The sequence below is a fragment of the Primulina huaijiensis genome, chromosome 18 (genome assembly GCF_012295235.1).
Source record: "Primulina huaijiensis isolate GDHJ02 chromosome 18, ASM1229523v2, whole genome shotgun sequence".
NCBI classification, from domain to species: domain Eukaryota; kingdom Viridiplantae; phylum Streptophyta; class Magnoliopsida; order Lamiales; family Gesneriaceae; genus Primulina; species Primulina huaijiensis.
The window spans coordinates 11,615,886-11,638,380 of record NC_133323.1 but is presented as its reverse complement, the minus strand read 5'-3'; the positions used below and the strand labels follow the sequence as shown (position 1 = coordinate 11,638,380).

Here is a 22,495-nt window from a genome sequence, read left to right as displayed (position 1 = left end):
GTTTTTCCTACTTAAAGCATCAGCTACCTTATTTGCCTTGCCCGGGTGATAGCTTATTGTAAAATCATAATCTTTTAACAATTCAATCCATCTTCTCTGCCTCATGTTCAATTCTTTCTGTGTGAACAAATACTTGAGACTTTGATGATCTGTGAAGATCTCGCATTTGGCGCCGTAAAGATAATGCCTCCAAATTTTTAAAGCAAAAACTACCGCAGCTAGTTCGAGGTCGTGAGTAGGATAATTTTTCTCATACGGATTCAATTGTCTTGATGCATAAGCGATTACTCTTCCTTCTTGCATGAGTACGCATCCTAAACCCTCTTTTGATGCGTCACTATAAATGGTGAAGTTTTTGTCCTCAGTGGGTAGAACCAGTACTGGTGTAGATGCAAGATTTTCCTTGAGCGTTTGGAAGCTCTTTTCACACTCCTCACTCCAGTTGAATTTTGAGTTCTTTTGTGTGAGTTTTGTAAGAGGCGTAGCTATTGAAGAGAAACCTTCAACAAATTTTCGATAGTAACCTGCCAATCCCAGAAAACTTCGAATTTCAGTTACTGCCTTAGGTCTCGGCCAGCTAGTGATTGCTTCCACCTTTTTAGGGTCCACATATACTCCTTCTTTTGAAATGATATGGCCTAAGAAAGTCACACTTTTTAGCCAGAATTCGCATTTCTTGAATTTCGCGTATAACTCTTTTTCTCTTAACATCTGAAGAGTCAGGTGAAGATGTTCTTTGTGATCCACTTCACTTGGGGAATATACGAGAATGTCATCGATAAATACTACCACAAATTTGTCGAGAAATGGCTTGAATACTCTGTTCATGAGATCCATGAAAGCTGCTGGAGCATTTGTCAATCCAAATGGCATTACCGTAAACTCATAATGGCCATATCTTGTTCTGAAAGCTGTCTTTGGAACGTCTTCTGGTTTGACCTTCAGTTGATGATATCCTGTCCTTAAATCAAGCTTGGAAAATACTGTGGCTCCTTTGAGTTGATCGAAAGATCATCTATCCTTGGAAGAGGATATCTGTTTTTGATTGTGATTTTGTTGAGTTCTCTATAATCGATACACAATCTCAAACTTCCATCTTTCTTCTTTACAAATAATACTGGAGCTCCCCAAGGAGAAACACTTGGTCTAATTTGTTTCTTGTCTAACAACTCTTGGAGTTGTTCTTTTAGCTCATTGAGTTCTGCTGGAGCCATTCGATAGGGTGCTTTTGATATTGGTGTAGCACCTGGTACCAAGTTAATCTCGAATTCTATCTCACGGTCCGGAACCATTCCAGTTAACTCTTCTAGAAAGACATCCGAAAATTCTTGTACTACTGGAATATCTTCTATCTTGAGCTCGACTCCTTCTTTTACTTCATTTACCATTGCTAGGTAGACTATTTCTCCAGACTTCATGGCTTTCCAGGTTTGAGATGCAGAAAGGAGTGATTTACGTTTCTTAGCCTTGCCATGGTATGTGATTTCTTTTTGGCTTGGAGTTCGGAGTTTGATAATCTTACGCCGACAATCTACTATTGCATGACTCTAGGATAGCCAATCCATTCCCAGAATAACGTCGAACTCCACCATGTTGACTTGAATCAATTCAGTGTTGAATGTGTGTTCATTGATATATACTATGCAGTTCCGATGTATCTTATGTGTTTCAATTGTTTTCCTGGTGGGAGTAGCAATTCTAAAAGGTTCAACAAGTATCTCTGGTATAAGCCCTAACTTCTTAGTGAATCTCTTGGAAATAAATGAATGAGTGGCACCACAGTCAAACAACACATAAGCTGAAATTTTATTGATTATAATGGTACCTGCCACGACATCGTTTGCATCATCTGCCTCTTCTTGAGTTATGGCAAACATACAAGCATTGGTCTTATTCTCTTTTGGCTTGTTGGGGGTAGCATTAGTGTTTGACCATGTCGTTTTCTTTAATGGTTCAGGACAATTATCAATTCGGTGTCCCATCTTCCCACAATTGAAGCAAGCACCAGTGTTCCTTCGACATTCTCCAATGTGTCGGTAGTTGCATAATGGACACGGTTTTATGCTTGAGAATGTCGTAGTTGAACTGAAAGGAGTTCCCTTGAATAGTCCACTCGATTGGTTTGACCTTTTAACTTGTTGTTTACCTTGAAAAGATTGTCTAGAGAGAGGTCGTTTATTTTTATTTTCATCTTCTCGGCGCTTGATATCATTCTCAGCTCTAATGGCTGCTTCCATTAAATCATCAAAACCTGTGGGTTGGTAAACTGCCAGAGCTGATTTGATAAGGCTGTTCAGACCACGTTTGAAACGATGCATCTTCAGAATATCATCTGCCATGATGGCAGGAGCATAAGTTCCAAGGGATTTGAATTTAGAAGTGTACTCCACAACAGACATATCCGGGGTTTGAGTAAGATTCTCGAATTCACTCAACAATTTTAATCTCAACTTTGCCGGATAGTATTGTTTCAAAAATGCTTCTCGAAACCTTTGCCACGTGATTGGTCCAACTTCTGTCATATTTGCTGAGATTGTCTCCTACCATTTGGCCGCCTTTTCTTCTAGGAATGGTGTCACCACAGTCACTTTTAATTCATTTGGTACTTCAAGCAATTGGAGTTGTGTCTCAATATTCTTGAGCCAGCCTTGACCAACTTCTAGGTCAGGGTTGCCGTCAAACGTTGGGACTCGATTCCTCCGAATAGATTCATAATGGTGTTTGATTCCATTCGGTGGTGGAGGTGGTGGTGGCTGATAAGTGTTGGTATTTAAATGGCTCATTCCTTGGAGGGTTGTTGCCACAATGGTTGCTATGGCCATTAAATCTTCTCTGCTAAGGCCAACTCTTGCTGGTGGTGGAGTATCTTCGTTGTTATTGTTGTTGCAATCATTGTTGCGATTGGCATATCGCGGGTTGCGGTTGTTACGATGGGGTCTCTCTGTCATTTCCTACACGCATGAGAATTTCTAAGAGGTTTGAATAATTATTTACAAAATATTGAAGATTATCTCAAATATGAAATCAATCAAGGAATAGATCAAATAAACTTTTTATTGATTCCAATGAAAAGGAAAAGCAATACAAATCAAAGTTTTCAGAAGTGCAATGATAAGAAGTACAAAAGAAAGGAAATGGATTATAAATCCTTATTACAATTAGTCACGACATTAAATACTCAATCATCTAAAATCTCGCCATCTCCTAGTACTTCCTCTTCCATATGCTCTTATACCGGTTCTACTTCCGGCTCCAATGCCATGATGATGGCATCCTCAAGGTGATGAACATGATGCTGTAATTGTTCATTTTGCATAGTCAAATTCTGCACCGAATTCTGCAGTTCTTGAATGGTTGCCTTATCTTGCTGACTGCGTTGTTTTTCCATTAACAACATTTGTTGAATCTGAGACTGTAGTGCTCGAGATTCCTCTAACATTCGTTGGCGTAATCCATCCATTTCAAGGGCTATTGTTTGGGAAGCCTCTAGTTTGTTCTTGGTCATTTCGTGCTGTTTTTCTTCTGAGTTCAGATAATAAGCAAACCTTTGCACGTCAGCCTGAAGATGGTCTTTGATATCTTCTAGTTCTTGTTTTTCCTTCTTCAAGTTTTCATATAACAAGTCTTTGGCAAACAATTGATCGTGATATTTTTGTTGTTCCTCATAAAGTTGCGCTCTAAGATGTGCCATCGCAATTTCGTGGTCGCTAAGGGCGAGTTCACGCATACGTTTGGGTATTTCAGCACGAGTACGGGGAGCCATTTCCTGAAATAAAACAAATGGAAAGGCTTAGAACAAGGAGTTATGATATTCACGATTATTACCCAAAAATGGAAAAACGTGATTTTGGATGCTTCAACAATAGAATGTTGCGATTTTCAAATGTCACGATAAGAATAGTGAATATTGTTCATTGGTAGGAAGTCGCTAGGGTCTTGCCAAAAACTGACTTTGTCAAATTTCCTATGGCAATTTCCCAGCCGGATTATGAACCTGGAGGGCTCTAATACCACTTAAATGTCACGTCTCGATACCGGGGTGAGTTGACATCCGGCGTTGTTTTACAATTATTCAATCGTAAATCAACAAGCCTCGTAGTACAGTGTACAACCAAACCAGTATTTTTCATAAAACATATATTGTCTTTACAACGTAATCAACTTAACAAACGAATAGGGAAACGAACAACGTAAAAATAAAAGATGGCCAAATTCCAAAGTATGTCTTGATCAACTGAAACCTTGTTACCATCCCCAGAAATTCATTTGCTCTTCTTCTTCAACTTGTTTTTCATTCTTATCTGGGAGTGAAAGGTGTAAGGGTGAGTATTTTGTTAAATACTCAGCAAGTGGGGGCCGATCGATCATAATAATACAAGGATATACATATATAGATCTTAACAATTCGAAATTTGTCGTGTCTCAACAAACTTCGGGACAATAAATAGACAAAATGATAGACATGACATAACTTATATATATTTATGTAAATATTAAATGAATTTCATGTCACAATAATAATTCATAACAAAAGTCAAAACCTGATATTAACCATGAGCAAACATAATTTATCATATGTATATAGACATATCATATATTATTCATATTGCACTGTTACTTCATCTTATTATTCATGGTGTTACTGATCAGTCCCCTATATGTAATTCCTCTAAGGGGTGAGGCCATATATCGGTTATTATTACCCACCGCATCAGGGCCATAAACTTGTCATATCTTATCATGTTTTAGGAAAATTTTTCTTTTTACCATTTCTAACTTGAATCATAACAGTGCCTTTAAACATAATTCTTAGAATACACCAAATTGGTGTTTAAGAACATATATTAGAATATAACATGAAACGAAGACAACATAATTTTGAAACGAAAGGAACATGCACTTGAAATTGATTTAAGCATGCTTAACAATTTATCGAAACGAAATATTCATATATCAAATCGAAAGGATATATCATGTCGATCGAATTTTTGAAAACATACTTAAATACTTTAAAACATAAGCCCACTTACTGAAAGGTGCTCCTAATTTATGGAAGAAACAAACTGGAAGTTAACGTCCGAAAATCCGTAAAATTGCTAAATTCGCTTGAATTTCAAGCAATATTCTTGCAGATATATTTCCCAAAAATTGAACCGTTGGATGAGGCTGAAAGTTGGATATGATGTTTAGAACATTTGAAAGTGTATTATGAACGGTGGAGATCGGATTCTGGTTAGACCTCATACAATAACTGTCCTAGCTCTACCATATCTTTTGTTTCATTTCAGGTCGGGAGTGATGAGACAAATTTCCAGAAATATAACAGAATTCTTGCTCTTAAATTTCACTTCAAGTAAGGTTGATGGTTGCAAACTTCAAGCTTGCTCTAGATGGAAGGGTTTTGGTGTGATTTCCCTCAAATTCAATACATCTATTTATAGGTAAGATTTGAAATCAATTCCCACAATTTGATGCATACTTTAATATATTTTATTTATTTTAGTCAAAACTTTGGCACATTTGATTTTTCAATGTTTTGTCAATGTTTTACACTTCATAATAGTTAATAATAATAGCCATAATAATAGTAATAATATTCATAATTCTTACAGTCTAGCCTTACCGCCAGAATTGGATAGAGTCCACAATGTATTTCACGTCTCAATGCTCAGGAAGTACATCTCGAACCCTTCCCATGTTCTCAGACATGAACCGTTGGATCTGATCCCGAACTTGACTTATCAAGAAGTACCAATTCAGATTTTAGATCGCAAGGTTAAAGTACTAAGGAATAAGGAGATCGGCATTATCAAGATTCTTTGGCGTAATCAGTTGGTTGAAGAAGCGACGTGGGAGCCAAAGGAGGAAATGAAACAGCGATATCCTGAGTTATTCGCTCAGTAATGGCAATTTCGAGGACGAAATTTCTTAAGAAAGGGAGAATTGTAACGCCCAGACATTTATATGCATATGATATAAGATAATGATTATGATTATGAATGTTCATTATTCCTTTTATGGTTTATTATGATGATCGTTTGGGATATGTGATGTAATGGTGATGGTTTATGGCTTCAAGATATGATATGAATGGTATTGAATGATATAGAATGAAATGAAGAATGGATGGGTAGAATAGAAAGTTGATATATTGAGCCAAATGGTAATGGAAGTGCTGAAACTGTATGAAATTGTGGTAGTAGTTGTGGTGTTTAGCATAATGTTTTGTATTGTGATCCAAATGATGTGAGGCTACTTTCATTTGAAAGATAAGATATAAGGCTATAACTTTCATGTTTTGAGTTTTATTTAAATCATTGTGAAATATAAGCCAAAAGCGCCCCGAAGTGTATCGTGTGTATCGTCGTTCCTCAAGTGACACATGTTGAGAGATTGAGCATAACTTTTTACTCAGACCTTCAATTGATATGAGACCAATTGGAGATGCAAGCCAAGACATAGTATGTTTACCACTTTTCCTAATTATGAAGGAAAGAGGCGTTTCGGAAGCAATATTCGATGAGGCTATGCGCAGAGCGGCGCCCGAGCGATAAGAAATGACCGCCCGAGCGCCACTGAATCTTAAATTTTGTATTTTGGCAGAGAGGTCCGCGCTAAGGCGGTAAAAGATGATCGCTCGAGTGCCCAGCAAAGTTGAAAAAATGTGTTTTGGGTTTTTTAAGGTATAAAATCGAGTGAGACTCTTATTTTTCTCATTTCCCTTCTCTTCATTTCTCTTCTCCATCGATTTGAAGGCTAGGGTTCTTCATCATCTTCTTCTCCTTTCTTTTAATCAAGCAATAAATCTTCAATCCAGAGTTGAAACTTCATATTTTTAGTAAAAAGAGCAAAGGTAAGTGGTTTTCCTTCTTGTTCTTGAGTTATTGTAGATGGTGAAGTTATGGGATGATAGTTGTGATTGGTGTAATGGATTAAATGGTCATTTAAAGTTATTATTTGGGTATTGATGGTTAGTTATTGGGTTTGTTGTTGTAGGATCTAACTTCAAGGTTTAAGAAACCAAGTGCTCCAAGTGTAGTAAGTGGAATCATTTCTTGAACGCATCACATGATCCTATATGTATGTGTTTTGATGATTTTATAATGTTAACTTCTTTCAAATTTCATTTATGAAATATATATATGTAAATATATATGGTAGTGCAATTATATGCATTTTTGAATGAAAGGAGTTAAATTTTAAATGATGCCTCTAAGATGTTCGATAAAATGCCTGAATGAAGTTTTATATGATTGAATGATTGGATTGATATTGATAGTAGCGGTGTTGCCTCTAGCAATTCTAAATCCGAAATGTAATTGGCCAATTAACGATGAAAACATGTACTCTCTTATAACATGTATTTTATGCAGAGGTACATGTCCCTACTATAAGATTCGTTTTTACGAAGAGGGTTAGCAAAGAATGAACTATCTTATAAGAACTATCAATTCTTCAGTTAATCAATGAAAATGAATATCATCTCTTTGTATTGTTGTATTATGATTCTTGACTGATGATATTAATGATGTTTCGACGTTTATGATATGCGAAGGTTAATGTTTTCATAAAATGAAATTGAGCCTATCCATTTTATGTTTTTCAATAAAATGATATATATGTATCGTGTTAGTATTGATTCCATTTGCTGAGTTTTATACTCATTCCAGTTATGCTCATGTGATGCAGGCACAGGTAAGAAAGATTGATCATCCCTGAGTTGTTGAAACGAGAGAAGGGAATATGCCAAACTTTGGAGATTTTGATTGGATGTTATTTTTCATATGTTAAGCTTTTGGATATTTTGGGAAACATTGAAATGCTTGTTTTGTTTTTGAAGTAGAATATGTGTAGTTACTGCATTAAATGATATTCGATGTGTTTGAAATTATTTTGCATGTGTTTTACGTGTTGTTTGAGACAGGTGGCATGTCCTAATTACGGGGAGATGCTGCCCAAATTTTTTTAAAATTACACATTTTCTCCAAATTATGTTTAAAAGCTTCTGCACTGATTACGTATTTTAGTCACGAGTGTTACACAATGAACCATTGAGGGCCACACAAGTACTAGCTTTTTAGATCCCGTTGAGAAGAAAATAGTTCAATGTGTTGAACGGCTTATAAAAGAGTTTATAAGCGTAAGAAAAAATATAAGTATGACATCTATGATGGGAACGAAACTTTTAATTTATGAATGTGTTCCTAAATTAAAAGTTGGCCAAATAAATAATGTATTTGAAAATTGTGATTTTCATAAACATTATCATGGACTAAATTAAATTAATTCAAGTGTTGAATTAATTAAACACTAGTGGGCCTAGTAGAGTTCAATTAATTAAATTAATTCAAATGTTGAATTAATTAAATTACATTGTGTCTTGTAAAGTTCAATTTGAAATAATTATTCAACTAGTGGGCTTGAGTAAATTCAAGTAAAGTTTAAATGGTCTCAAATGGGTTTGAGATATTTAAATAAAAGTCCATGGGCTTTGTAATTGTTACAAGCCCAAGTAGAAAGCATGCATGGGAGGTGAAGGGTTGGGAGACTACTTTTTCAATATCCAAGGCATGGCATGCACATGCTTAACTTAATTTTTTCCACAACCAAGAAAGTTCTCTCCTCCCTTTTCTCTCACCATTTGGTCGAAATTTGTGTGCTATTTCTCTCCAATTTTTCTTCTTCAATTGTTGAGGAAAGAAAAGTATTCTCAAAAGAAAAATCCTCTAATTTTTCTAGTGCAAAATTAGAGGGGATCTATCTAGTTGGTGGTGGGCTTAATTTTTGAGCAAGGAGTACTCAAAGGAGAAGCTTGTAGATTGTCTTCCTTCAAGAGCTAAGTTGTTTACAACTTAATTGGAGTCAAACATCAATTTTTTAAGATTGATAGGTAAAAATTATAAACACCCTATGAATGTCATATTGTGTTTTTCTTATTTGCTACACTACTTTGTGGGGTGCTCGGTTTTTGTTCTTATTGAAACAATTTTTTAAAAAAACTTCCGTTGCGCAACCGGGCACCGTAACCGATCCCTCTTTAAGTGGTATCAGAGCTAAGGTTACAATTTTAGTGTAGCAAATGCATGATATTATGTGGAGGTCAATTTCTAAACGCATGAGACAATCAAAACAACAATTCAATGGCCGGTTTCGGGGCTGCCCGAAATGGGCAGCTGGCTGCCCGAACAGCCCCTTCTTTTTAAAAAAAATAAAAAAAAAATTTGTTGGCCGGAATCCGGCGACGGCGATGACGACTATGGTTGCCAAAAGTGTTTTGGATTATCAAAGTGTCATGGGCCTTGAAGTTGTGTGGGCCTTGAAGTTGTTGGGCCATTAGATGGCTAACATATTTGTGAAATTTTAAATGGGCCAAAATGTTTTTGGTGAAAAATGATTTTTTATGACCCTTAAGTTTAAATTTAAAAAAGTTGTAAATATTTTCTCATGAAATAAATAATTGAAGTTGGACTTTAATTATTTATAGAAAATGGTGATTTACAAGAAATTCGGTTATAAATAAATTAATTAGAATGTAGACAAAGGTGTTTGTATATTTTGTTAATTTAGTTTATAATCATGGCGGTTAGTGATTGGATCAAGATATATAATATTGGATCAATTGATTGTTGTGATAATTAATTGATGGTGTATGATATGTGATATTATGCATGAAGAATGATCAAACGCCCAAGCTCAATTTGCTAGGTGTATGCTAGGATATTTTGTGTTGAATGATTGTAATAATTATCAAATTTATAAGTGAGCTTGGTTTATGGCCCGTTCCCACCCCATAAGATGTATCCCTATTTGCCATGGATATTTATTTGTAAATATTAGTATAGTGGAAAATCAAGATTGGAAGATGGTGGCCTTGATGATTATGAAGATTGAAGACATGTAAATATTGGAAGCTTATGTAAAATTTGCATTTGCATCCCATGCATTTCCCTAGGATTGAACATAGACCCGTGTTTAGCTCACACGGGCCGTTAGTTTTGGGGCGATTGATCATTCTTGTTTTGTTTACTGTTTATAATATATGCATGATATGTTATAAATAATGAGTATGTGCGTTATTATTATGATAATAACAAAGTTGCACGAATCCGACAAACAAACGATCAAACATGGCGAGCTTTTAAATAAAATTAATGATGAGACCTTTCAAAATTAAAAACCCTCATTTTGAATAAGATTCAAAATTAATATCAAGCCCAAAAAGGGGAATTATAAAGTTGTTTATAATTTCCATGTCTTCCATCGACAATGAGTGCATGATGAACGCTACCCGTGTTCTGGGCTCGGCTCATATTATTCGGGGGGCCTTGGACACCGGAAAGCTGTGACATCCATTGACATTATGATGTGAACTACGTGGAACTCCCATGATTTCGGCTCATATTATTGAGGGAACTCGTGGCGACCGTCCATTAAGGTTCAACATCGATGGGTATGGCGTGACACGTAAAGATGAACGACGTCATATTATTGGATCCTAATCAAACGTGAGACAAACGTTTACGTAGAGGGTTGCATGGTGATGAAATTGGGAACTACTTTTTAGGAATTATGATTGGCTGATATTATTCGGGATCATAATTCGCTAATTGGACCTTACGTACCTACTGAGGAAAGGAGTTTCCCGTTTTCACTAGAGGGTAGTGAAAGATATCAAAACAGTGGGAGAGAATATTTATGAAGTAAAATTCCATACTTCATATCTTAATAAATATTTTAAAATAGTCATTAACATTTATCTGTTTTACTTTTCAGTACAAAATTGACAATGTCTTCGATTCGCAATCCATTATCTGCAATACTCGAAAAACACATATTAACTGGACCTAATTACCTCATTTGGCTAAGAAACTTAAAATACGTCTTGAATTCGGAAAGGATAGCATATACAGTTATTTAGTCGCCTCCTGTTGAGGCTCCAACTAGCTGCACTCCTGAGGAATTGCACACTTACAAGGATTGGTGTGACCATGACGTGCGAGCTAAGTGTTATATGCAGGCTTATATGAATGATGAGGTGCAGAGGCGTTTTGAGGATGCAAAGAGTGCTGCTGACATTCATTTGCATCTCAAAGAGCTCTTTGGTGAGCAAACACGGCCTCTTAGGCATGCTACCATCAAGGAGCTGATCACTTTGCGCATGCGAGATGGGGCCTTGGTCCATGAGCATGGCCTAAAGATGATTGGGCTTGTGGATAAGCTCGTTGACATGGATCTCACGTTGCATTCGGAGTTGACCACCGACATGTTTCTCTTGTCATTGCCTAGCTCATTTGATCCTTTTGTGGTGAATTTCAATATAAACAAGATGGAGCCGACCCTTGAGGAGTTGGTAAACATGCTTGTTACCTTTGAGTCCACCATCAAGAAAGAGAAGTCGGTTTTTTATGTGGGCTCTTCATCTGGTACGAAGACTGGTCCACCAGGGAAGGGAAAGAAGCATTCTTTCCAATGTCCCAAGAAGAATGTGCACTTGAAGAGGCAAGCTCCGAGCCCCGCTATGGCAGCTACACCAGTTAAAGCTGACAAGACTGTTGACATATGTCATCACTGCAAGTAGCCTTGTCATTGGAGGCGTAACTTCAGAGAATATCTTGACCAGAAGAGTTCTGGAAATGGTATGTTCTATATCTAAGTAAACATTTCAATTAACTCTACTTCTTGGGTATTAGATAGCGGCTGTGGCTCACATCTCTGTAATGAGTTGCAGGTGATGGGAAAAAGTAGGAGACTAAGGGAAGGTGAGACCTTCTTGAGGCTGGGCAATGAAGCAAGAGTTGCTGCCAAGGCTATTGGAGATGTTTACTTGCTTTTGAAAAATGATTTAAGTTAGTTTTAAGAGATGTTTTGTGTCATGCCCCGAGTCCGAAGCATCGGTGACATCCGGCATTGTTTAGCAATTACATTGAAAACAATAAAGCCTCGTATCAAATCAAACCAGTCTTTTTCATATATTGTCTTACAATGACAAGGAAATAAGCTTTTACATCAAAGTTTTTCAGAAGCTAAACAAAAAAGAATACAATTTCTCGATTTCTCGAATTCTGATCATCATCCCTAAAACGCTTCTTGCTCCTCCTCGTTCATTTTTTCTTCATTTTTATCTGAAATTTGTAAGGGGTGAGTGTTTTGGGAAACACTCAGCAAGTGGGGGTCGATCGATTCCAAAGATACATATAGAACTTAATTCTTTAAAAATTTCTTTTAACATACTTTCAAAACTCAATATTCCTGACTTTACACAACGGAAACGAAGCGAATAAAAGACGGAGATTATCAAATGATTCAGAACATAACAGAAACAATTCAGATCATTTCAGAACAGACAAAACACAGTGTTACTCATCTCATTTCCATTGTCAAATTGTCCCCAATATGTTAGTCCTCTAAGGTGTGAGGTCAGAACATGGTTTTATACCCACCAATGGGGGCCAGAACATGGTATTATACCCACCAATGGGGGCCAGAACAGAACATGATTTTATACCCACCAATGGGGGCCAGAACAGAATTACAATTCTCGTCCCATTTCAAATTCGAATCATAACAGTGCAATAGAATTCAGAAGTAACAGACAGAGCTTTTCAGATATTCAGATTTCAGAGTTATTCAAACACAGCAGAACCAAGAAATTCGAAGCACAAAAGAGAACACATAATCGATCGAAATTTTAAAAATAGAACACACTGATATTTTCGAAAAAGGGACACACCAACATGCATGTCACGTTATTTATATCAACGTTTTAAAATAGAAACGAAGTACATTACAAAAGTCCACTTACCCTTGCAGATTTTTGTACGAAGCTTTCTTTCCAAAAATTCGGGCAGCACTTCGGCTTAACTTTGATAACTGAGGTCTTCGATCCAGCAGCACTTCGACGCAGAATTCTAGCAATCGACTTCAAGAAAATTTCTTCCTTCTTCCTTGCTAGCCTTGGCCGAAAATTGGGAGAGTTTGATGAAGGGGAGTGGGCCGAAATTTTGGTGTTTTGAGGGGAACTTCTGGTGTAATTTTTGAAGTCTAGCATGTAGTATTTATAGGCAAGAAAAATCTTTCCACCTAGCCCCATCATGGCCGAAATCTTGGTCAACAAGAAAGGCTTGATTGCTCATTATTTTGGTTCAAAGATTCATGTATTCCTCAAGCTCTAAGATGATTACTCAAACTCTCATGCATTCTTCAAGTTCTAGGATGATTATCCAAACTGCCATGCAAATTAAGTTTGTCTTAACCCTTAGCTTCTTCATTGATTATTTCTTGCATAATTAATTTGTCCAAACCTTTAGCTCCTCCCTTAGCTCCCTTTTTGTTCTTGTTAGGACAAGATTGGTTGAGCTGCTTTGAGCTGACGAATTGAGTCCTTGAGCTGGGGTTTTACTCATCCCGTGACAATACTTCGATGTATGCGGTTACTTCTAGTTTGGCCTCCTGTTGCGCTCATTCTCGAGCTTTGAAGTTACTTCCTCGAGTTAAATTTAATGAAAATCTAAGTTAATATCTAGTTATTTAGTTGGAACAAACATTTTTGAGCTTAGTTTGAGTAAAATTTCAAGTTCGTATTACTTACTTGATTTGTTTCGGATCGTAAAATCTCGTGTTCTCACATTTTGTTTGTACCTGATTTGGTGAAAAACATTATTTCCATTTGTATGCTTGATAAATATGGATATTCTTGTTTATTTAGCAAAGGTGTTTGCAACATTTACAAGAATGAATGTTTGATTGGTACTGGGGAACTTGAAAACGATCTCTATAACTTAAAATTGAAAGATATTCCACTAAACAATGTCCAAGCGATAACAACAACAAACAAGCGAAAACAAGATACTCTAAATTCGTCACAATTATGGCATGATCGATTAGGAAATATTTCCCTAAGAAGGAAGAACAAGCCAGTGGGAGTGAGCATGTTTAATATATCTGATATTAATTCTCTCCCAACTTGTGAATCCTGTCTAAAAGGAAAGATTACCAAAATTCCCTTTAAGGGCCACGTGGATCGAGCCAAAGGGTTATTGGATTTGATCCATACCGATGTGTGCGGTCCGCTTAGCATCACCACTAAGCATGGACATGCCTACTTCATCACCTGTACCGATGACTTTTCGAGGTATGGGTATGTGTATTTGATGAAATACAAGTCTGTAGCCTTTGAAAGGTTCAAAGAATTCAGAAGTGAAGTAGAGAAACAATTGGGACTAAGCATCAAGTCACTTCGATCGGATCGAGGTGGTGAGTACTTGAGTGCCGAGTTCCAAGAGTATTTTAGGGAGAATGGGATTCTCTCACAGTGGACTCCGCCCGCTACACCGCAGTTGAATGGTGTTTCGGAGCGTCGTAACCGGACTTTGATGGACATGGTTCGGTCTATGATGGGGTTCACGGAGTTGCTGCCATCCTTTTGGGGATATGCACTTGGGATAGAGACACTGTTGTTAAACAATGTCCATTCAAAGGCAGTTGATAAGACACCATATGAGATATTGATGGGTAAGCCTCCCAAATATTATTATCTTAGAATATGGGGGTGCCCTGCTTATGTGAAGCAGGTAGTGGGAGATAAATTGGATAGTCGATCCATTTTATGCTACTTTGTGGGATATCCAAGGAATTCAGTTGGATATTATTTCTATCATCCCCAAGAAACAAAGGTGTTTGTTTCTAGAATGCAACCTTTTTGGAAATAAAAATTTCTATTGGATAGAAAGGGGAGACGATAGAACTCGAAGACATTCGAGAGACACCCACAATTATAGAACCCACACCCGAAGAGCCAAGAGAGGAGATACAAGCCCCTAGAAGATCTGAGAGAGTCTCGAGACCACCTATTAGGTATGGTCTGCTTCTTGAAGAGGGCCATGATGAGCCTAACCATGGATGTGATCCAATGACCTTCAAGGAAGCGTTATCTGATGCCGATTCATCCAAGTGGCTTGAAGCAATGGAATCTGAGATGAATTCCATGCATTCGAACCAAGTGTTGAATCTTGTGGATCCACCTGAGAGAACTGTTCCCATAGGGTGTAAATTAATTTACAAGAGGAAACTTGGGGCTGATGGGATGGTATTGACCTTCAAGGCGCGATTGGTGGCAAAAGGATATACTCAAAGACAAGGAGTTGACTTTGAGGAAACATTTTCTCCAGTTACAATGTTCAAGTCTATAAGGATATTGCTAGCCATAGCTGCATTGCATGACTATGAGATATGGCATATGGATGTCAAGACAACCTTTATTAATGGGGATATTAAAGAAGAGATTTATATGTCTCAACCTGAAAGGTTTACATCTATCGGAAGTGAGCATATGGTATGCAAACTTCAGAGATCTTTTTATGGTCTAAAGTAAGCATCTAGGAGTTGGAACCTCAGATTCGACAGTACAATCAAAGAGTTTGGTTTTACTAAGTATTCTGAGGAACCCTGTGTGTATAAGAAGGTCAGTGGGAGTGCTGTGACATTCCTAGTACTTTATGTTGATGACATTCTACTCATTGAGAATGATGTAGGGATGTTGCAATCAACTAAAATATGGTTAGCGAGTAAGTTCTTGATGCAGGACTTGGGTGAAGCATCTTTGTAATGGGAATACAGATCTATAGAGATAGATCAAGAAGATTGCTTGGTCTCACCCAGTCCACATACATTGATACCATCGTTAAACGGTTCTCGATGGATGAGTCCAAGAGAGGACATCTACCAATGTGTGATAGCATGTCCCTATCCAATTCTATGTCTCCTAAGACTGATGCAGAGATAGCGGCGATGACGAGCATTCCTTATGCATCTGCGATTGGTAGCATCATGTATGAGATGATATCTACATGTCCTGACGTAATTGTAGTGAGTAGATATCAATCGAACCCTGGTCTTCCACACTGGAAAGCTGTGAAAGACATCCTCAAGTATTTAAGAAGGACCAATAAGTTGTTCTTGGTCTATGGTGGTGGAGAACTTAAATTGGAAGGCTATACCGACTCTAGTTTCCAAAGCGATACCGATGACTCGAAGTCAACCTCTGGGTTCGTATTCATGCTCAATGGTGCTGTTGTCTCTTGGAAGAGTTCCAAGCAAGACAGTACTGCGGATTCCACCACTGAGGCTGAATACATTGCTGCATCAGTTGCAGCAAAGGAGGCTCTTTGGATAAGGAATTTCGTCCAAGAGTTGGGCGTCATTCCTAATGGAGTTGCTCCTGTCCCGGTGTTTTGTGACATCATGGGAGCTATAGCTCAAGCAAAAGAGCCAAGGTCTCATCAGAAGTCCAAACATGTATTGAGAAAGTACCACATCCTCCGAAAGATTGTGGAAAGAGGAGAAGTTTCGATTGACAAAGTCGGCTCCGCAGATAAAGTTGCTGATCCACTAACTAAGACTTTACCTGGACCATTTATCGAGGAACATCGCGAATCGATGGGTTTGAAACATATGGGTAGTTGGCTCTAGTGCAAGTGGGAGATTGTTAGAGTAGATGCCCGCTGAGCCAAGTGTTGGCCGAGTGTTCACAATGAAACTCTTTGTATGAACAATCTTTATTTTAATAATATTTGAAATTATTGTTGTAGAGCACAAAATCAGTACACGTAAAACTCATGCATTCTTTAATTGTCAAATCATTTATTTAATTCTAAAATGATTTTAGTGATGCATGTTTTATGAAAATTCATTATTTTAAGTTATTTATGTTTATATGATGCACGTTAAAATATTTCTCGATTTTCATTTTTCAGGCGATTATTCGATGCGGCATTGAGCAAAAGAGACCGGCGACGATTTTGGAAATTTTTAAATGTGGTATTTTATTTTTAAGTTAAGGTCGGGGCATATTAATTATTTTAATAATTTTCATCATTTTAAAGCCTAAATTATGTATTTAGTGAGTTTAGAATTTTTAAAACTTTTAAAGTTGGCTTTGCGCATTTTATTTTGTTAAAGAGGAGAATTTTATAAAATCGGTGTGTAATTATTTTAATTGAGGAGTTTGATTATATTGGTGTGGGTTAACCTTTTTATTAGTATTTTAATTAGTTAATTTAGCAATAATTTCTCATAATTAAAACACACACACACACGTTACACACACTCACAGACACTTACACGTTTTTACACACAACACGCACCTACACATTTTATTTTCAGAATTTGAGAGCGAAAACTAGGGTTTATAGTAGAGAGAGAGTAGCCGCCCTGTGGGGACTCGGAAGCTAATCATGTTCTTAATTGTCATTGGGACTAATTAATCAATTATAATAAACCGGGTATAAATTTTTTTTTTTTAAAAATATAATATCAAATGCGGAACGTAATGGAATCACTCTACTATACATATCAGTATAAAAGTAAAGTACAAGTCTTGTACTATATACAATCATTTACAAATTAAGGTTCAACTACTAAATATCAAGTGTTCAACCCTATCTCAGATCAAGTCCGTAGTCTCCACTCTAATCACGATCTCTCTCTTCATCTCCTGGACCCTGAACCTGTCGCACCTGTTGTCATGCACACATACAAACACGACAACAGCCGGATAACTCCGGTGAGAATAAATCCCAGTATAAATCAACGAAACATGCAATCATATAATTAATATAAAGCATGAAGCAGATATCAGATATATATCAAAATCTGAAACATAATTAATATCAAACTATCAATCATACTCGTGACTCCACGACTCAGACTAGACTCAATCCTAGTCTAGGGATCCCGGTTTCCAGAAGTTGGTATTCCTATATCGACCAACAGTAATAGAAGAAACTCTGATTCTATCCACGTCGATATAACCAAACATCCAGTGTCTTGACCTATCCGTCACAGACTGTGGCACTATCGCCAATACACTATCTTGTGACATCGTGCAATGTGCCCGTGACGATCCCGCCACTATCAGGTACTTCTGTCACAAGATCACTCGTCTAATATTCGTCTAATACATGCTCTCTATACATCAATAGAACACGCATATCAAATCAAATCAATGTAAAGAATAACAAATACTATGTGATTTAGGGAAACACAAGTATATCCTACTTGTGTCGATCTCCCAATACCACATAGACTTATACCTTTCGTTTGTAGTCTCGGTCTGAAGAAACGGAAGTTCTGAACTCAAAATTGTCTCTGTAAATCTGAAAAGACATATCGAGAATAATAATATCAACCTTCCATTCTCAATTCAATACTGAATCTGATTAATCTGAATTTAATTCAAACCATCGGCATAACGGCACAATCTCAATATCTCCGTAAATACCATATCAACAGATATCAATTACCAATCATAACTCATATCCAATACAATCTGAAATCATTCAATAATCCAAATATGTCCAATATCAATCAATATACTCTGAAAAATCATAACAATTCCATAATCAATATGATCTTTGATCTGACTTCGATTCTACGATGTCTAACATGTCAAGAACATCATATATGAATCCTATTCAATTCTGACAATAGCATAATTTCAAAACATATCAAAACGTAACAAAACTTACGTCCAGTTGGAGCCTGCGTCGATAGGAACACAGTACTGAAGTCGGATTGAAAATCGGACGGACAGATCTTCCTCTGAAGCTTCTCTCGATTTCTTTTGCTGAATCTCAAGAGGAATGTTGGACGTACGAATTATATACGTCCAACAAGCATGGCAAAGACAAGTGTCGAATTTCTGGCCAGCATGCCTCGCGCATATGCGCGTCGAATACCGGCGGCGCCTTGACTTCTCGGCTGCTCGTGCATATGCGCGCCTTCATCTCGTGCATATGCGCGAGACCTACTGTCTCGGCATACTTCAGTCTACCACCTCGCGCATATGCGCGCCCTCTCCTCGCGCATATGCACGAGGTTCTCTTCCTGCCTCACGCATATGCGCGCCTCTTGTCGCGCATATGCGCGAGGTGTTCTGTCCTCGCACATACAATATCACATGCCAACTCAAATCGTGTCTCGGAGTGGTCCTTCTATAATCACATCAAGTCATAATCATTAATCTCCGATTAACATACTAAATATTTCAAGCATTACACGCCCCCTTCCTCTGATTTTCCAGCAAGATTTCGTTGAGTTTTCTTCAAAGAAAATCGCTCCACGATCGTCCCGGATCAACCTTCGCTCCGTCTCAGGAGTTTTAAATATCAAAACGCATGTATATTCTTTCATTTATGCATCGATATCATCATATTATGCGTTGTGTTGTTTATTGTGCGTAAAAATCCATGTATGATATGCAAGTTTGAGTGAAAAATTCGTTGGATCAGTTTTGAAACAATATTTTTAGATCTGAAATTTTGTTTTCGCTGTCATTTTAAAAACTGCGATTTTTCGGTCAAGTTTCTGGAAAATTTTTCAACATATAAAACGTAATACTCTTTGATACCTTCGATTTGATATAAAATTCGTAATTTGTGGATAAGAAACAAGTGAGTTATGATCGTTTCCGTGAGACTGCTCAAACTGAAATTTTTTTAAAATATTTTCTTGAAATGTTCTTGAAGTTTTATTATTGCAGGCTTCGTTAGGCATCGATGGGTGATCATTGCTGCATTTAAGTATATCAAGCATGATGTTGAGATGTTTGTTGGTGTTTCGTTTCATGTCTTTAGGCACTTGGTTGAGTTAGAAATCGTAGGAATTGATTTGGTGTCAAATTTCGTGTTCATGAGTTGTATTGCGTTGTAAGTTGGACGTCATTGTTTTGGGGCGTTTGTTTCAGTTTGAATCAATGTTCTCGCACTCTAGGATGGGTCTCGAGGTGTCGGTTCATGGTCCGTCCCTGTTGTTCTTCAAAATACGAAATTTTAGAGTCTACCCGGACCTCAATCCGGACCCGTTCACGGGGTCCGTGTCATTTTTCCTTCAAAATGCGAATTTTCATTGTCTACCCGGACCCCGTGTACGGGTCAGTGTACCCTTTTAAAAAAAATTTAAATTTTTTTTTAGGATTTGCTTCGGGGTTCTATATCATGGTTTAGTACGATGTTTAAAATTTATTTTTGTAAAAATATAGGATTTTTTTTGGGCTTCTATATCATGGCTTAGTACGATTATTAAACGAGGTCAAGTCCCGAGCGATTTAGAATGTCATAAGCTATTTATTTACTTCGTTGATGAGCGCGAGTACCTACGTCTAATTAATGAAATACAAAGGTTTGAACTCATGTTAGTATGTGCATTAGTGGCCCAAGCGAGATCCAACGAATCCCTCAACGCCAAGTAAGTATGTTCGACGTGCAAAGAAAATACTTTAAAGTTTTTGAGGTATGCTAAATGTCTTGTGACTAATTTATGTATAGGATTGAAAAGCGGTAAAGTATGACCAGGGACCAATCCACCCCGTTAAATTATGAACGGGTTTAGATCAGGATTGGAAAGCGGTAAAGTATGACCAGGGACCAATCCACCAGTTAAATTATGAACGGGGATCTCATGTATGTGGCAGTGGATCTTCCTTGTCAGCCCAGTACTGTGGTTTAGTCTGATCATGTGTTGTTATGTATGGGTCACTTGCTTTGAAACTTGCCTCTACGCAAAATTATGATATGTATGCTCAAGTATGTAAGATGCAAGTATGTTTACGAAAGCTTTATGACCTCGTAACAACTATGTTACGCTATTATGTTCAAGTTCCAAGTACAATCATGTTGTCACGTTCAAGTTCATGTTTCTAGTATGTACGTCCTATTTTGAAGATGCATGTGGTTTTATTATGTAGTACTTGCTACCTTCCAGTTTATACGTGTTGAGTCTTTAGACTCACTAGACTTGATCGATGCAAGTGAAGATGACTTTGAGGAGACGAGGGGTGGGGACCAAGGAGTAGGCTTGGACTGAGCAGGAGGCTAGACCCGAGGACCGCCCATGTTTTATGTTTTTAAGTTTTTAAGCTTGAAAATTTTAATACTCTGATTTCAAGTTTTTTTTACGATATTCAAACACATATTTTTCTTTAGCAAAACTTTGATTGTGATCTTTATGTTGCAAATATTTTGGATGAATAATTTAATGATTCCGTAAATTGAATGTTTGTTTCTTGTTTAAAGAAAATTTTTATTTTTCCGCAAATTTCAAGTAGTTTAAAAGTACGGTACGTTACAGTTGGTATCAGAGCGGTGTTCTTGTAAAGGGTTACGCCTACTGCCAGTTGCGAGAAGCTCACGAAGTCACACCTCAAGTCTGTAAGTTTTAAAGTTTTAAATTTTGTCATGTAATATGTATCCAGTCATGATTTCAACATGTGCATGATTGAGTCAAATTACGTGCAACTTATGATATCAGTATTATGTTCATGCATGTTGGGTTTACGTGTTGGGTAAATGTTGGGACAGTATGCCTCCCAGACGTGGGATTGTGCGAGGAGCAGGTGATGAGGATAATGAGCCTCAGGATGGGGAGAGGGGTACTCCTCCTCGTCCACCGCCAGATATGCAAGCTCAGATGCTTGCAGGGATGAATCAGTTCTTCGCACAGTTTGCGGGGAACCAAGCTACAGTGGATTCAGGGGCCAGGCCCAGACCGGAAGCAGTTTATGAGAGGTTTAGGAGGATGGATCCTAAGGAGTTTTCGGGGACTACTGACCCGATGATAGCAGAAGGATTGATTAAGTCCATAGAGGTGATCTTTGCGTTTATGGAGCTACAGGATGCAGACAGAGTTAGATGTCCAACCTTTTTGTTGACAGGGGACGCCAGGCTATGGTGGGAGAGCGCGTCCGTGTCGGTGAATCTGCAGACTCTGTCATGGAATGGCTTTAAGGAGGTCTTTTACTCCAAGTAATTCTAAAATGATTTTAGTGATGCATGTTTTATGAAAATGCATTATTTTAAATTATTTATGTTTATGTGATGCACGTTAAAATATTTCTCGAGTTTCATGTTTCAGGAGATTATTCGAAGCGGGATCGAGGAAAAGAGAACGACGACGATTTTGGCAATTTTTAAATGTGGTATTTTATTTATAAGTTAAGGTCGGGGCATATTAATTATTTTAATAATTTTCATCATTTTAAAGCTTAAATTATGTATTTAGTGAGTTTAGAATTTTTAAAACTTTTAAAGTTTGTTTGTGCATTTTATTTTGTTAAAGAGGAGAATTTTATAAAATCAGTGTGTAATTATTTTAATTGAGGGGTTTGATTATATTGATGTGGGTTAACCTTTTTATTAGTATTTTAATTAGTTAATTTAGCAATAACTTCTCCTAATTAAAACACACACACACACACACACACGTTACACACACTCACACACACTTACACGTTTTTACACACACCAAAACACACAACACACACCTACACATTTTATTTTCAGAATTTGAGAGCAAAAACTAGGGTTCTTAGTAGAGAGAGCAGCTGCCCCCTTCCTCTGATTTTCCAGCAAGATTTCGTTGAGTTTTCTTCAAAGAAAATCGCTCCACAATCGTCCCGGATCAACCTTCGCTCCGTCTCCGCTTCGGTGTCCCTGTATCGTGA

General features: G+C 37.3%; 1 protein-coding gene across 1 annotated transcript; it reads right to left on the bottom strand.

The window, feature by feature from the left end:
• Window positions 1-1,547: 1,547 nt before the first annotated feature.
• LOC140963928 (uncharacterized) lies at window positions 1,548-2,522 on the bottom strand. Its single transcript, XM_073423412.1, has one exon. It carries the CDS (start codon window positions 2,520-2,522, stop codon window positions 1,548-1,550), a length of 975 nt encoding a protein of 324 aa, XP_073279513.1.
• Between the last annotated feature and the right edge of the window lie 19,973 nt (window positions 2,523-22,495).